General features: G+C 36.7%; 1 protein-coding gene across 1 annotated transcript in view; it reads left to right on the top strand.

Annotated features, from left to right (window-relative positions):
• The window catches only part of LOC132133717 (low-density lipoprotein receptor-related protein 5-like), a 76,122-nt gene that overhangs the window by 56,631 nt on the left and 2,652 nt on the right, over window positions 1–16,839 (top strand). Inside the window, exons 9-23 of the mRNA XM_059546638.1 lie at window positions 1,603–1,819; window positions 3,032–3,321; window positions 3,898–4,124; window positions 5,487–5,671; window positions 5,788–6,111; window positions 7,725–7,921; window positions 8,550–8,752; window positions 11,216–11,406; window positions 12,861–13,070; window positions 13,572–13,697; window positions 13,808–14,044; window positions 14,805–14,915; window positions 15,737–15,970; window positions 16,076–16,218; window positions 16,387–16,484. Of these exons, the coding sequence (XP_059402621.1) occupies window positions 1,603–1,819; window positions 3,032–3,321; window positions 3,898–4,124; window positions 5,487–5,671; window positions 5,788–6,111; window positions 7,725–7,921; window positions 8,550–8,752; window positions 11,216–11,406; window positions 12,861–13,070; window positions 13,572–13,697; window positions 13,808–14,044; window positions 14,805–14,915; window positions 15,737–15,970; window positions 16,076–16,218; window positions 16,387–16,484 (2,993 nt within the window). The remainder of the gene's footprint in view (window positions 1–1,602; window positions 1,820–3,031; window positions 3,322–3,897; window positions 4,125–5,486; window positions 5,672–5,787; window positions 6,112–7,724; window positions 7,922–8,549; window positions 8,753–11,215; window positions 11,407–12,860; window positions 13,071–13,571; window positions 13,698–13,807; window positions 14,045–14,804; window positions 14,916–15,736; window positions 15,971–16,075; window positions 16,219–16,386; window positions 16,485–16,839) is intronic.

Below are 16,839 nucleotides of genomic sequence, written 5' to 3'. Positions count from 1 at the left end.
GTGCACTTATTTCTTTTCCATCTCTCTTCTTGCTTTCTTTACTGAGACCGAGAGTCAGCCAGTCCGCAGGCCTTCATTACAGAAATAAATCAGGTGGACACCACTCCCTGGCAGCCGCTGGCAGCCACTCCAATCCCAAAACCCCCTCCACCAGTCTTCACAGGAAGAACTCTGGGTTGGCAAAGACGGCGCACAGGAAGTCTTTGTTCGCAGAGCTACTTTACCCAGGAACAGTATGCTGCATTAATACGCCCGTCACTCAGTCTTGACTTGCTCGTTTGAGCGTTCATAATCTCATTCATCATTCAGGGAGAAGACATGATAGAGTAAACTGTCACGGATTTCATTCGCAAACAAAGACATCTGGCTGCAGGCGGTTTTAAAATAGTAAAAAGTGAATTTCTTAGTGTCTGATTGCACAGGTCTAGGATGTCAAAAACTCCCAACAGCTTTTGCAACATAAAAAGCATGGATGCTTTCCAGTAATGACTTCATGATGAGTACATTACATGTATTTAAAAAAAAATATATATATATATAATATATATATATATATATATATATATATATATATATTTTTTTTTTTTTCAAATGTTAAAATATAAAATGGAACGGTTTTATCAACATTAATTCAATAAAGTGTTGAAATGTTGTTTTCTGGTAGTGGAAAGAAAATGCAAGTGTTTGAACTCTGATCAGTTGCGGACGTCCGTAATAAGCTCGGATAAAGCTGGTAACTTTCGAGGTTTTTCGCTGCAGTTTTTCATCAGTTTCAAGCTTTTTCCAGAATGTATTTGATTAGGTGGGTAGCATTTACTGCAACTGACACCCATTCGCTAAATGTGAAAAATGGAAAGCCATCTATTTTGAGGAGTAGTAATGTCAGGCCGGTTTCCAGAAACAGTAATTGCAACCTTTTCAGAAACAAACCCAATTCCCAGCAACCCACTTGGTTTCAACCTCCCATCTGTCACTTCCTCTTGCTTTCTCCCTCTCTCGTTTTTTTAAAGAGTCAGGCATGTCTTGGCTCCACTACCTATATCAGTTTGCATTATTTCCCTCCCTGTAATGTAACCCTTGAGACTAGAATCTTATTTTGTCACATTCACTGAAATAAGAATGATTGTGTAGTCTTTCTTTAGTGAAAAAGCACTAAACGTAGAGATTCAAAGAGTCATGCTCAAGCTTGCGTACTCTGTAATGACTTAAAATAGCTACTCTTTTTGGCAGTTACATATTTGGTTGGGGATTTTTTTTTTTCCACAATTGGGAAATCCTAGCTGGTTTGGATTAGGATGCTGCAATTATGGCAGTTCAAATATCTGAGTATTTGGAGATCTGTCCAATGGTGCATGTGGTGGACAGCTGTTTGGCAAATGTAAACAGATCCAGGCTGATTTGTTCGTTTGTTTCCTGTTTTCTGCTGCTAATTGAAATTGTTTGATCTGACCACCTACAGTTGACAGTTTTCTTAAAGAGATAGTTCATAGTAGGATAACTGCTCATCCTAATATAGTAGAACACAAAAGGAGATGTTCACGCTGCTCTTTTCCATATGGTGAAAGCGAATGGTGACCTAATTATATATTTTTTTGTTTACAGGTCATTAATGTGGATGGCACTAATAGGATGACCATTCTAGATGACAAACTACCTCATATCTTTGGTTTTGCGCTGCTGGGAGAGTATATCTACTGGACTGATTGGCAGCGGAGGAGCATCGAAAGAGTTCACATCACCAATGGCACCCGTGAGGTCATCGTCGAGCAGCTCCCTGACCTCATGGGTCTCAAAGCCACAAAAGTCTCAGAGACCTTTGGTAAGACCTCTTACTTTTGATACTGTTCTGACCTGAAATGTTATAATGTTCCTACTGAAAGGTACATTGAATAACTGGATATTTATATATGCAGTACTGTGTAGTAATGTGTTACATAATCAGATTCCAAAAATGAAGTACTTATAATTAGATTAAAGGCCTATTACATTCTCATAACCAGCAGGGCTCACCAATGAGGACTGCCCAATTATTCGTAACCAGTATGAAAGACATTCAGGAAAATTGACGAAATTGTCACTGGCCCGATCGAGCCCCTCAGTCAGCATTCAGCAAATACGAATTTAAATCATTTGAACAAATATTTGAATGTCTATTAATGAACATTTAATTTCACAAACCATGCAAACTTTTAATCTAGTTGAGATATTGTGAAGTGTGCATGTATCCTGCATGGCCGCACGTTCTCTGCGTGACGGTCGGTCCGTGTGAATTGAATACGGACAGGAGAGTTCAACTTCATTGAGACGCATGATCAACTAACTTTATTTTAATATTCTGCGCTTTTTGCATTTGCCCACTGTCACATTCATGTCATTTTCACTGTGCACTATATGTAAAATTACTGTTACCTTGGCTTTATTTGAAAACATATGATTCCCAGTGCACACAAACTACCCAGATTACTTGGTGCCCTGTTGGTTACAATGTTGACTTTTTATTAAATAATAAAAAAAATTGTGAAAGATACATTGTCATAAAGTATAATAAATACATTTATTATTCATTAAAATTAAAAAAATTATATCGGTTTTATATCGGCCATTGGCCACCCTGTTTCCAAGATATCTAATATAATTAATATTTCATTTTTTATATAAATATTTACAAATATTTAATGTAATGGAATGTATTCATACTTATGAGCAAAATATTATTATTATTAAAATATAATGTTAATAATATAATGTAATATTTAATTTATAAATGGATTAAGTTATAAAAAAAGGTTTCTGCCACAAAACTAACAGGAGGACTTCAGACAGCTACACTATATCACTTATGAGATCACTCATGAGATCAAAAAGTGAATGAAGTGACATTCACTTTTTAAGTGAATGTCACTTCACTTAAAAAAAGGTTTCTGCCACAAAACTAACAGGAGGACTTCAGACAGCTACACTATATCACTTATGAGATCAATGCATGTTCATGAAGCTGATCCATAAATTGGGGCCATTTGTGTGTGTTCAGGCACTAACGGCTGTGCGGAAAACAACGGCGGCTGCAGTCACCTGTGTTTCCATCGGCCTCAAGGTCTAAGCTGCGCCTGCCCCATGGGTTTGGAGTTGCTGAGTGACCTGCATACTTGTGTGGTCCCAGAAGCTTTCTTGCTCTTCACCAACCGCGCTGACATACGCAGCATCTCTCTGGGCACCAACAGCAACGACGTGCCCATCCCACTCACCGGGGTCAAGGAGGTCTCCGCACTAGACTTTGATGTTTTGGAAAATAGGATCTACTGGACCGATGTCATCACCAAGGTATGGACTACTTTTTTGTCCATCATGATTTTAGCTTCATTGTGTCTTAACTCATATTGAGAAAGAACGCTGTGGAGGTGAGGGATAATCTTGTGACATTTTGAATGAATGATTGTACATTAAAATCAAAGTCAGAATTATGAAAAGTTTAGCTGTCGATTTTTACCTCCACACTGCAGCTTTTACCTGCAAAGCAGGAACTCAGAATTTAAACATCAGTGGGAAAGAAATCCTCAAAAGATCTAAAGCAGCCAGTCTTTTTCAGTGCTGTGATGATTACATTTGTATTGCAGTTTAAAGATAGCATTGTCTTTCCTTTCTTTTAAAACATTAAGAATGGCTATAAGAAGGTGTTTAGAAATGGTGTTGTGGGTGAACATTATGGCAACACTTATCCACCAGCTAAACCAGCACTAACTAGTATAAACCATCTTGAACTAGCATGTAAATTCTGAATGCTAATGCTTAAATGCTCAAAAATCGCATTTTAGGCTTTTTAGAATTTTGCATGATATATTTTGTGCATATATTTTACAAAGATATATATTTATATAAAATGTATGCATTTTTGTTTAGACTATCAGCAGAGCTTTTATGAACGGCAGTTTGGTTGAAGCGGTCATTGAGTTTGGCCTGGACTATCCCGAGGGTATGGCTGTGGACTGGATGGGTCGAAACCTCTACTGGGCTGATACAGGCACCAACCGTATCGAAGTGGCCCGTCTGGACGGCCAGTACCGACAAGTGCTGGTCTGCAAAGACCTGGATAACCCTCGCTCTCTTGCCCTGGATCCTGCCAATGGGTAGGAAAACTAGCTTTAAAGTCTGCTGCAGAACCATGTTGCATGTGCACTGCACTGCATAGTGTACACATCTTCACCCATCCGCTTGTGTTTTGGTTAACTGTAGGCTTCCTACATTTTTGTAGCCCTCTGGAAGTTTGCTAATCGATTACCACTAGTTAAATATCTGATTTAACGCCCACATACTCAAACACCGACACACCCATTGGTATTACAGTGCTTCCTCGGGGCATCAAGTTGTATGTGTAGCAGAAGACAAGTGCCAACATGCTGCAGCTCCAGCATGTGGCTCAGAGGAGTGAAGTCATGTCCTCCAGCGCCCAGCAGGCATTCTTGTGGCTTCTGAGGCACGACTGCCTCTATTAGCCAACGCATTCTTCAGCATTGTCTCTTGTCACCTTAATACTGAGAGGTGTTGACTCAGTTGACTCTTAGCCCAGTGGTGTATTGAGTGGGCTAAGGGGTTGGTTAGGTGTGCTTTTCACTGCTTGCCTACCCGATGGGGGGAAAGTAATATTTTCAGTGTTTAACATTGGCAGCTCAGCCAAAAAGCTTTTGCTGTAGCTAGACTAAACATTTATTATTATTATTATTATTATTTTTTTTTTACAAATTAATTTATTTATAAACTAGTACATATGAATATTCTTATTTTTAAGTATTATTTATAAATATTGTAGTAACTTTAGTATCAAGCAACATTTATTTTATTTTATTAATGATTATTAATTGTTTATTAATTAATATATATAGCAAATAAAAATATTTAATTTGCTGTAGCTAGACAATTTATTTATTGTATTTTATGCATTAGTTTATTTATAGACTAATGCATAAAATGCATTTTTTGTATGAATTTTATTAACTTCAGTGTCTTATTACTTTTATTATAATTTTTATATGCTTATTTATTGAATATGTATTAATTAATGTATGGTTAATTCATATAATATAATAATTAAATTATTTGCATAGCAAATAAAATTACTGATAAATTAATAGTAAATTTTGTTGTATTTTTATTTTCATTTTTACTAATAAAAATGATTATTATTTCATTATATTTTACTGTGTCTGGATTAAACATTCATTTGTCGTTCATTCATTCACTGTATTTCTATTTATATGTTATATATGTCAGTTTATTCATAAATGAATACATAAAAATAAATATTAGTAACTTTAGAATCAAATAGACTTTTTATGATTTCTTGATTTGTTATTTATGATTAATAATTAAATGTTTGAATGTATGATTAATAAATATTATATTAATTATATAACAAATAAAATGACTAATAAATTAATAGTACTGGTATTTAGTTTATTTAGATTTTAAATGTAAATGTTTTGGGTTTGCAGGTACATGTACTGGACCGAATGGGGAGGTCGACCCAGGATAACTCGAGCTCACATGGACGGCAGTAACATTGTGACTTTGGTGGACAAAGTGGGCCGAGCTAACGGTCTCACAATTGACTTCATCGACCAGCGGCTCTACTGGACAGACTTGGACACCTCCATGATTGAGTCAACAAACATGCAAGGTGACAAATCATAGGTTTTCAAAATCCCACAGTCATCAGAAATGCCTCTTAAACCATGCAATATTAGACCCTCCAACCGACTTTAATCAACTAAAAGGATTGTTTATCGTCCTCAGGTTTGCAGAGAGAGATAGTGGCCGACGATCTTCCTCATCCTTTTGGCTTGACCCAGTATCGCGATTACATCTACTGGACTGACTGGAACCTGCGTAGCATCGAGCGGGCAGACAAGCGCAGTGGCTTGAACCGAACGGTGGTACAAGGGCACCTGGAGTATGTCATGGACATCCTGGTTTTCCACTCCTCCAGACAAGACGGCGCCAACGAGTGTTCGCAGAACAACGGCCACTGCGCCCACCTCTGCCTAGCATCACCTTCTGGAGCCCAGTGCCGCTGTGCTTCCCACTACACCCTAGAGGCAAACGCACACAACTGCAGCTGTGAGTTTTGCTGTTTTGGAGGGTTTTAGAAGAGAAGGTGTTCAGAGTCGCTACATTTTGTAACATTGTTCCTCCTTTGGCTTCTGATTGTTTTATGGCTCAGCAGTAAAAAAAAAAAAAAAATAATAAATAAATAAATAGTCTTCTGGTTGATATCGGCAAGTAATGTAGATTTTATTTTCCCTGTCAATATTTTTAAAGAATGTATTAGTAATAATAATAATAATAATTTTGTTTACAATTTATGTTTATAATATTATTGCAATATTATAATCCCAGTTTTAATCAGGGTTCAACAACAAGGACATTATTATTAAATATTTTTAATGAATAAATAATAATAATAATAATAAATCAATAACGCTCACACTCTCTGATCTATATAAAACTGAACCGCGCTTTTGTCCACCTCTTCCAACCAAGCCAGGTACTGCTAAACGGAATAATCACAGCAGTCAGACAAACCAGGATTTGGGGGTTAAGATTGCCTAGTGTGAGCACACCCTAATTATTCCCCCACTTCCCGCACACACGAGTCTCTAGCCGCCCATCAAGTGTTGTCCCGCGCTGCACTCTGCTGAGATGGGTCCCGCGATCGTGCAGGTCTCTAATAGGAAGGTGCTTGTTATAATGTTATGATCGAGGCTCTGGACTCTGAGCATAACTTGTTTTTCAACTTGTCCTGGCAGTGACAAATAGTTGTTTTATATTCAATTGAATTACATTAATGTTATAAGATGAGACTTAGGCTACAAAAATATTTTAACTGCTACTATGTAAAAGGAACACTGCTGTAAAAAGCACCTTATTTGTTTAAAGTGTTTGCAAACCAAATGTTATTACACTTTTGTTCATATAGCAGTAGGCCTACTTTCAAATAAAAAAAAGTGCACAATACACTACTTTGGAATCCATTATTAGTTTTGTGCATAACAAGTGATTAATTCCGATTAATCGCAGACAATAATGCGATTAATCGTGATTTTTAAAATGCAATTATTAATATTTATTATTATTACTAATGTTGTATAAACACATATAGAACGTTTATACTTTATACTACTACTACTTATGATTATTATTATTTCTTAATATTGTTCTTATTGCTGAACCCCGACTAAATTGCATTGTTTGGAGATTTTAGCAACCATCAGGGCTAAATTAATCTATGGTCTCCCAGCCATAAAGTTAACTGGGTTTTACTGACATTAAAGTGAGTCATGGGTTTTAATGCAGTTGGCAGATTGAAACGGCATTAGCAAACAATGGCTCCCGGCCATTCAAAACTCAGTCATATGCATTTAATTCCTTATAAGCTTAAAAATTACAGAACTTGGATTAAACAAGCACGCCAGGGAGCACGGTGAGTGCGTTTAGCCAAGAGTGCAGAGGTCTTGGCAACACTAATGTGTTTCTACTTGTGTTTTTACTCCCTCCTTTCAAAGTCTGGAGGGAAAGGCTGATTGCGTTTAGTTAGTATGATTGCATTTAGCTGACCTTCACCTTCTGATCAGAGGAATGGAGCTGGCAAAAGAAATGTACATTGTTGACCTCTGCTCCTGTAACTTTGTTTGGATCCCTTATTCTCGCCTTCCTCTTGTTTTGCTCAACAGCGCCCTCTAACTTCCTGCTCTTCAGCCAGAAGAGCTCCATCAGTCGAATGGTCCTAGGAGAACAGAGTCCAGACATGATTCTACCCATTCACGTTATGAAGAACTTGCGCGCCATCAGCTTCGACCCTCTGGAACGCCTGATATACTGGGTGGATGGCCGACAAAACATCCGCAGTGCCCGAGATGATGGCACTCAGGTGACTGTTTAGTCAAACAACTGTTTAGTTGAGGTTACTTTATCGTAAGAGTATACTCAATATATCTATTATTAAATATTTATACTTTATTGTTATTTAATTTAAGATTATTTGTTGAATATATTTTTATTAGTAGTACTATTACAAAATCAAGAAAATGCAAAAAGTGGATCAGTGGACCAATATTTGTTATTATCAACATAATAATAATAATAAGAATAATTTTAAAGTTATAACTGATCCAGTTTTTGTACTATCCTATTGTATTACAAACCATTTTCCTCATTTTTTAATTAGTTGTGATTTAATTATTCTGCATATAATTATATGCTGACATTATTATAAAGATTATAATAATTATTATTATTATTGATAATAATATTATAGTATTATATAACTTATTATATTCATCATTATTATTAATTTATTTTACTAAATTTAAATATTTTAGATTTAAAAACATTTGTTAATAACTGATCATGAAATTATTTTCACATTATGTTCATAAAATTGTTATTATGCGATGTGATATATGAGAAATGAATTATTTGTTGTTAATTTGATTAAATATTCAGCATGTTTAATTATATATTAGCAGTTCTAATTTAAATTGGACTGAACTATCCAGGCATCCACAGTGATGACCCCAACCAACCTCCATGCAAAGCAGCCTCATGACTTGAGTCTGGACCCCTACAGTCGCACCGTCTACTGGACCTGCGAGACCACCAACACCATCAACATCCATCGCATGGACGGCCATGTGATAGGGGAGGTCCTGAAGGATGATGTGGACAAGCCTCGTGCTATCGTGGTGAATGCTGAGAAAGGGTACGATCTTTAGTTAGCAAAATAAAATATTGGTCTTTTCATTATCGTTACAACTTGCATTAAATTTAACTGTTCATACATAACCTCAGGGCCAGATTTTATTATTCAACTTTGGTTTGGCTCCTTCCCATAAACATAACAAAACTTTATCAAATGTTTTATTGACTTAGGACCAGCTGACTTGAAATTACGGTGCAGAATTTGATACTCTAATGACGGGGCACTTTGCCATTTCTTTCATATCGTTAGAAAACTCTTGATTCCATCCAGGCCTCTCCAATAGCCAAATATGTAGAACAGATGGCCCTCTGTGGTCCCCGTGCTGCGGCTCTCGCTAGCGGGTCGACCATTCGCAGGCGTTGGCTTGCATGCACTGTAATTGTGTGTCCCATTGTTAGTGTGACCGTCATCAGTGGGTTTTCTATTTGCGTCTCACCCTCATGGCCTCGAATGAGTTGGGTGTAGGGGACTTCTCCCGTAAGAGTGGAAGGACAGTCAAATTATGGCACAAAAACAAGTGTATCTGAGATTAAGCTCAATGCATTTATCCCTTTTTTTCCAGATTATGCTGCTTTGTTTATGAGATGGCTAAATAGAATCAGTAAAATTTGCTAAGTCTTACTTTAGTATTATTTCTATATTTTTATAGTATTTTTTAAATTAGCTTGTGTGTGCGTGTGTGTGTGTGTGTGTGTGTGTGTATATACATATATACATCTATATACATATATACATATATATATATATATATATATATATATATATATATATATATGTGTGTGTGTGTGTGTGTGTGTGTGTGTGTGTGTGTGTGTGTGTGTGTGTGTGTGTGTTTGTGTGCTTTAATTATGATTATTAAAAAAAATTCCATGTGTTTTAGATTTTAATTCACATGATAACCACTAGGGTTGGGTATCGTTTAAATTTGAACGATTCCGAGTCCGATTCCTTGTTTCGATTCCGGTTCCCAACGATTCTCGATTCCGATTCTTTTAAGAGGCAGGGTCAAAAAAAGTTTAAGATAGCGGAGGACGGTCGGCGCAGCGCGTCAAATACAGGGCACACATTTACTTGCACTCCATGACATCGGAGGTGCTTACTCATGTTTGATGTGCACCCTCCTATGCACGAAACAATCTTGCTGCAAATGTTGCATTTTGCCGAGATTTCGTTTTGTTTCGAAAAGTGAAGCCACACTTTGGACCGCCGACGCACGCTGTCCATGTTCGATCGCTCGTTATACCAAAACTTCCGGTGGGCGCTTCTTCGTTGGTGTTCAGCGGTTTCTTCTTCCGGTCGGCGCCGGGCGGACTGTGAATCAAAACTTTTTTTTCTCTTTCTTTTAAGCTTTAGGAATCAAAACTAGGAATCGAAATTAAAACTTTTGAACGATACCGGGAAAATCGCAAAGCTAGTCCCGGTTCCACTCGATACTCGATTCTTGATACCCAACCCTAATAACCACTTCATTCAGTGTGCCTGATTTGTTCTGGTCAGTGTATTGAATTGATCCTCTTAAATATTTAGTTTGTTTACTTCATGCATAAGTAGACATTACATTTGGATCCAAAATGCCGTCAAATCCAACAACCTCAAAATCTTGTGAAATTGACGAATTGCTTTATCTAGATTTTCAGATTGTTGAGGACCAAAACATCCTGAAAGATGTTCACATAAGGATTTGTTTAAAGATGCAGGTGGGAAATTTAATACACAGTATGCTACATTCCCCACGCTAAAGTCAGACATTGGCAAACGTTGAATGAGTACATAACACTCCATAGTGCTCTGACTCAGAGAAGGCATCTTCAGATCCATCAGCCAAACCAATTTTTTGGTTTATTTGTTTCATCTGTTCCCATCTTAGCATTGGAAATGCATCACATATAATGTAAATCCTCCAAACTTTTCCCAAGGGCAATAACAGTTTTTTTAAAGTGTTTTGCTTTGTTGTTGTGATAGTTTCAGTTTTGATTGTCTCATTTTTAAAGACAATCAAGCTCTGTACTCTACGATATCAATATCAGCATTCTGTTTTTTCATTCAAACAAAATTGCTAACGGATGCAAATTGTGGGATTCCCAGACAGTGTCTGAAAACAAAAGGAGCAAACGCACCTTTGAAAGTTATCACAAACTAATCTAGACATAACATTAGGACTAAAGGGCTTTTGGGATGTGTGAAGATGTACACCAGTTCTCCCACACAGTCAAAACAACATGGCCCCATTAAAGTTCTCTCTGTTCAACAAATGAGTGTTTATCCATTCCTACAGATCATGTTTGCTGTTATTGCTATGCAATAACATAAATTACTACAAACACTTTCATTAATTGTTGAAAGATCTTAAAAGATGTTTATATAATCCAATTAAAGTCACTTTGCCCTAACATTGTTACTACAATTTTTTTTATTTATTAGGAAAATGGTATGTAACTTTCAAACCTCTTATGTTTCCTACAGCTACATGTATTTCACTACTGTCCAGGAACGGTCAGCTAAAATTGAAGGTGCATCTTTGGATGGAACAGAGCGTGAATCCCTTTTCACAACCGGTTTGATCCGCCCTGTGGCACTTGCTTTGGACAACAAGTTGGGCAAACTGTTCTGGGTGGACGCAGACCTGAAACGGATTGAGAGCAGTGACCTGTCTGGTAAATACTACTATATTTTTGCTTGCATACCTAATGGCGTATATATGGTAGTTAAATGTGAAACTGAATTGAAAACATCATCTAATGCATTGAATATAATAATACAAGAAAATGTAAATCAAAAGGTATTATTATATATTTTTAAAAATACACTAGGAGATTCAAAATCCACAGGTGAAAATGCTTCTATTCTTAAATGTATAAATAAGGTAAATTAACTTGCAAAATTACTGTAAATATCCATAACCTGTCCATAACTAATATGGTGCCAATTAGTGTTGTTATTGTAACTCAAACTAAAACTTTAAAAAAATCTTAAATAAAATATTAGATCAAACTTAAAAACAAATAATTTTAAATAAATAATTTGTAATAATAATAATAAAAAAAAATTAATGTAGCTTTTGCTACTAACGGAAATAAAGTTGACGTACAAAAATAACTAAAACTTAAATATTTTAAAATATATAAAAAAATAAAAAATGACAATTAAAATAAAAGCTCATTCAAAATAGTACTGAATATTATAATGGTATATGAATAATGGTAAAATAACAATATACTGTGCATTCCTAATTATCAGCATAACAATTTGTGAACTTTGGGTTTTAAAAATAAAATGAGTTATTTTTACACAAAAGAAATTTAAAATAGATCCGTTGCTTTGAATATTGTACCAAAATGTAATGATTTATGACATGAAAAAACCAAATGTTCCCATACAACTCAATGTTAGTCATTTATTTTGATAATCAATTTTGATGTCAGAACTTTGCCAGAAAGATTAGGTCTTTTCACTTGTCACGTAGTCATACATGTCACTGAATCTCATGTTCAGAATGTTTTTGTTTCTTGTCTTTCATTGTATCGCCCGTGGGCAAATTGATTGCAATCAGTTCTGCAGTATTCTGGAACGCCATGTGAAACAAGGACAAGTTTCCGACCTCTCCATTGAGATTTGATCAAATGTCAAATGACAGAGCTATGGAAACCAAACATATACAGACAGAGAGCACAGACCAGGCACTGTCTATACTTATGCTGCATATTATCAATACCATCTAGTCTAAACTAATAAAAACAGTATAGTCCGTGTTGTCTAAACATGGAATATACTGTACATTGACAAAGCTCTAATAAAGAATATGATGGACTTTAACTTCTGATGTTATTTAAGTGCCCTCTTCACTGAAAATCACTATCACTTTGTTATTGCCAATGAGCTGCCAGAAAGCAAAGTCTCTCCAGATGCTGAGCTCTGATGTTTGATGTTAGCGTAAGACAGATGGTCACACCTTAAGCCACGTCTAATCTGCTTGCGTAACAGAACTCCCCTTTGCAGCCAAATGACCAACAATAAGGGTGAAAAGATATGATTTATAATGTGACACAGTAAAAAAAAAAAACTAAAAAACTGAATTATGACTCTCTGGATCTCTTTGTTTGCTTGCCAGGGGCCAATCGTGTCGTTCTCCAGGACTCCAACATCCTTCAGCCTGTCGGTCTGACTGTGTTGGGCGATCACCTGTACTGGATCGATAAACAGCAGCAGATGATTGAAAGCGTGGACAAGCTGACCGGAGAGAAGAGGACCCGCATTCAGGGGCGACTCCAATACCTTACTGGCATCCACGCGGTGGAGTACATGGAACCAGAGGAGTTTGGTAAATTCACTGATGTTTATTATATTTTTAAAATAATAACACATTAGCTTTGTTCCGAAAACCTTATGAGTGGCAGAATAGAAATGTCTTGTTATTTACTATACTGCTATAATATGATGATCTACTAGTATGAAAATATAAATAAATGATTGTATTATACTATTAATGCTTTTAAAATATTGTGTTTATTAATTATTAGTTATACATTTTTTTCCTAATTTAAGAAATTTAACAGTATGTATAATCTTGTTCGTAAAAAAAAATGCGTATTTGGCTTGTTTGTCTTGAAACCTTTAAAAAGAGCCCAGTTTCTTCTTTAGCTAGCTATGTGAATTGTAAGACTAATCAACAACATGTTAATGAATTTCCACTGGTAGTTGAGTGTTTTAACCAGTTGAGTTGCAAAAATCATATGTTGTCAAAATCGGTTTACATAAAATCCATGTGGCCTCAGAGTTCCTGCGATTAAAGAGTTGAATTATCCTTTGATCTTTTGAACAGCATCCCACCCTTGTTCTCGTAACAACGGAGATTGCTCCCACATCTGCATCGCCAAGGGCGATGGAACGCCACGCTGCTCGTGTCCCATGCACCTGGTGCTGCTTCAAAATCTGCTCAGCTGTGGAGGTACATTTTAACATATATGCACACATGTATCTGTAGCATGTAACTGAAAATGCACCAATCGGATTTGATGCATGTGTGTTGATCACATATTTACCCATAACCCCCCTCAGAGCCTCCCGGCTGCTCTAGTGAGCAGTTCACCTGCGCTACTGGCGAGATCGACTGCATCCCCATTGCGTGGCGCTGTGATGGCATGGCTGAGTGTGCAGACGACAGCGATGAGATGAACTGCCCCATCTGCTCCGAACTGCAGTTCCAGTGTGACAAAGGCCAATGTGTGGACTCTCAGCTGCGCTGCAACGGAGAGCCCGACTGCGCGGATGGCTCTGATGAACAGGATTGCGACAGTATGTCCAACTCTTACGCACTTTGAACCTGCTGATTTACCAGAATCTCCACCTGTGACCAATTCTGTAAAAACACACATTGAAACTCTTGAGGTGCACATTTTGGCCAAAATAAATTGCAATTCATATTTGAACAGGGTTTTAACAGGATGTGCAAATACTGTGAACTTATAAGATTTGGCTCTAAATTAAGATTTGCCCCATGTGTTGCTGCCAATGTATTTTTTGGAAGTACAAAAATGTGAAACGCACTAATACAGTATGACTTTTTTTTACAGTATGACACAAAGTACTAAATAGTCAACACATAATTGTGCTCTCCTCAAAACAAACTTTTTGCAAATAAATCAATAGTTTATTGTATGAATTGGTTAAAATGATTCTGAAACAGGACTCATCTGTCTGACTTATTTAATGAATCGATCAGACTCACTGAACTGACTCAGATGATTCACTTGAGTCATTTAATGAACCCCATGTTATTATGTCCAAATTGAATTGAGCTGAAAATCAGTTGTATTGTTGTAAATCTCTTTAAAAAATAAATTTTTGAGTTTTCATATGACAGTGTATAGTCCTATACAAAAGTGTATATAGACTTTTGTTGTCTTGTAAAAAAAAAGAAGCTAATTCTTATAGGAAACACTGAATCTAATGTTCTGCATTCATAAATTGATGCTGTTTCATTTTTCACTTCTTAAATTTTTAAAAACTAGTTATGTCAGTCACTTGTGTGTCCTCTTGCTATTTTTCCCATTAGCCATTTGCATGCCTAATCAGTTCCGCTGTGACAACAACCAGTGTATTCTGAAGAAACAGCAGTGCGACTCCTTCGCAGACTGTGCTGACAAATCTGACGAGCTTTTCTGCGGTAAGTTTACCATACCAAAAAAAAATTCGTTGTTTTACCATGAGGGATGTAACAATTCACTCAGCTCACAATTCAATTTTTATTCACGACATGCTTCGATTCACAATTTTTTTTTAAATAAAATGATATTTAAACAAATTATGAATTAAAGGTGTCCTTTTATTATTGCTTGCACATAATGCTGTACATTTCTCTGTAAAAATTTAAATATAACTATAAAATACTAATATATCACTTGCATTTGTTGGTTTTGATTGCTTCTATTGTCGCTTTGGATAAAATCATCTGCTAAATGACAAGATTTAAATAAATGTAATTTTAGTCAAGATCCAAACAAAGATGCTGCATACATGCAAAATGTATCATGTATCATTTTGAAATTGAGCGAAAACAGAATGGTTTGACTTCAGTTTTGTGAAATTATACATAAAAATATCTGCATGAAACAGCGTTCGAGCTGAATGAGATGCAGATTCACTCTCTGCCAGCAGGTGGCGCTTAAAGCGTTTCCTTGGTTTCTGCTGTAAACAAAGCAGCACTGCACTTATGAACTTTAATATGAATTATACAGAGGCAAGATGAAAAGAGAAAATACCATCTGAACTTTTCTAAAGACAGTTAGTTCCCCTCAGACATGCATTCATATAAACTTCTACCCCTAAATGAATCATGATTTGTTAAGCATCTCAACTGATTTGAATCGTCACATATTTGAATCGATTTTCAACCGGCTTGCAGTTTATTGTTACATCCCTTTGCATGATAACTGGAATGTAACATTGCCTCCAAGACATATTTTTCCCTGTTTGGTTAATTTTCAGATTTCCCTTCATCCCCCAATGACATTCCTCGTCACACAAGCACCATCGGCCCCGTCATCGGCATCATTCTCTCTGTCTTTGTGATGGGAGGCATGTGTTTTGTGTGTCAGAGAGTCGTGTGTCGTCATTACAAGGGCCCTAATGGAGGCTTCCCACACGAGTACATCAGCGGGACCCCTCACGTGCCCCTCAACTTTATCGCACCCACAAATTCACAGCACGGTACTTTTACAGGTAAAGGTCTGCTGTTTGATAGCTGCTGCAGTCTGTTAAGATTAATAATGTCTCTGCCCGTGATGAGTGTTTAGTGTGTGATGAGTCTGTCTCGCTGTGTCGCAGGTATTTCTTGTGGGAAGTCCATGATGAGCTCAGTGAGTCTCATGGGCAGCAGTAGCAGTGGGGCACCTCTCTACGACAGGAACCATGTGACGGGAGCATCATCCAGTAGCTCTTCCAGCACCAAAGGAGTCTTTTACCCTCAGGTACTACTCTATTGATCAGTTGATTGTTATTGTTTAATGTTCAATTAATTGTAGGAAAAAGGGTTTTTGTATTTTAAGTTAAATGCTCATTCGTGTATTTTATATTATCTGGTTTGTTGTGGTTTATGCCTTATAACATTTTTGTTTTTTTTACATTTCTGTGTAAAGATGCTCAACCCTCCTCCATCGCCAGCAACAGATCGCTCACTTTACAATGCAGAAGTCTTCTATTCATCTAACAGCCCATCAACAACCAGGTCTTACAGGTGTGTTTTAATCCAGAGATTCTAGATAATTGGATAATTGGATGGATAATATGCAGTTGGTTGGATGGATGGATGGATGAATGAATAAGTGGGTGGATGGTTGAATGGATGGATAAATGGGTTGGTGGATGGATGGATGGATGGATGGATGAATGAATAAATGGTTGGATGGATGAATGAATGAATGAATAAATGGGTGGATGGATGGATGAATGAATGAATGAATGAATAAATGGGTGGGTGGATGGTTGGATGGATGGATGGATGAATGAATGAATAAATGGGTGGGTGGATAGATGGATGGCTTAAGTTTTTATAATGGTAGGATAGATATGCTAGGTAGTTTGGTCTGTAG

The sequence above is a fragment of the Carassius carassius genome, chromosome 50 (assembly GCF_963082965.1).
Source record: "Carassius carassius chromosome 50, fCarCar2.1, whole genome shotgun sequence".
Taxonomy (NCBI): domain Eukaryota; kingdom Metazoa; phylum Chordata; class Actinopteri; order Cypriniformes; family Cyprinidae; genus Carassius; species Carassius carassius.
Note: the sequence above shows the minus strand (reverse complement) of the source record. Positions and strands in the feature narration are given on the sequence as shown.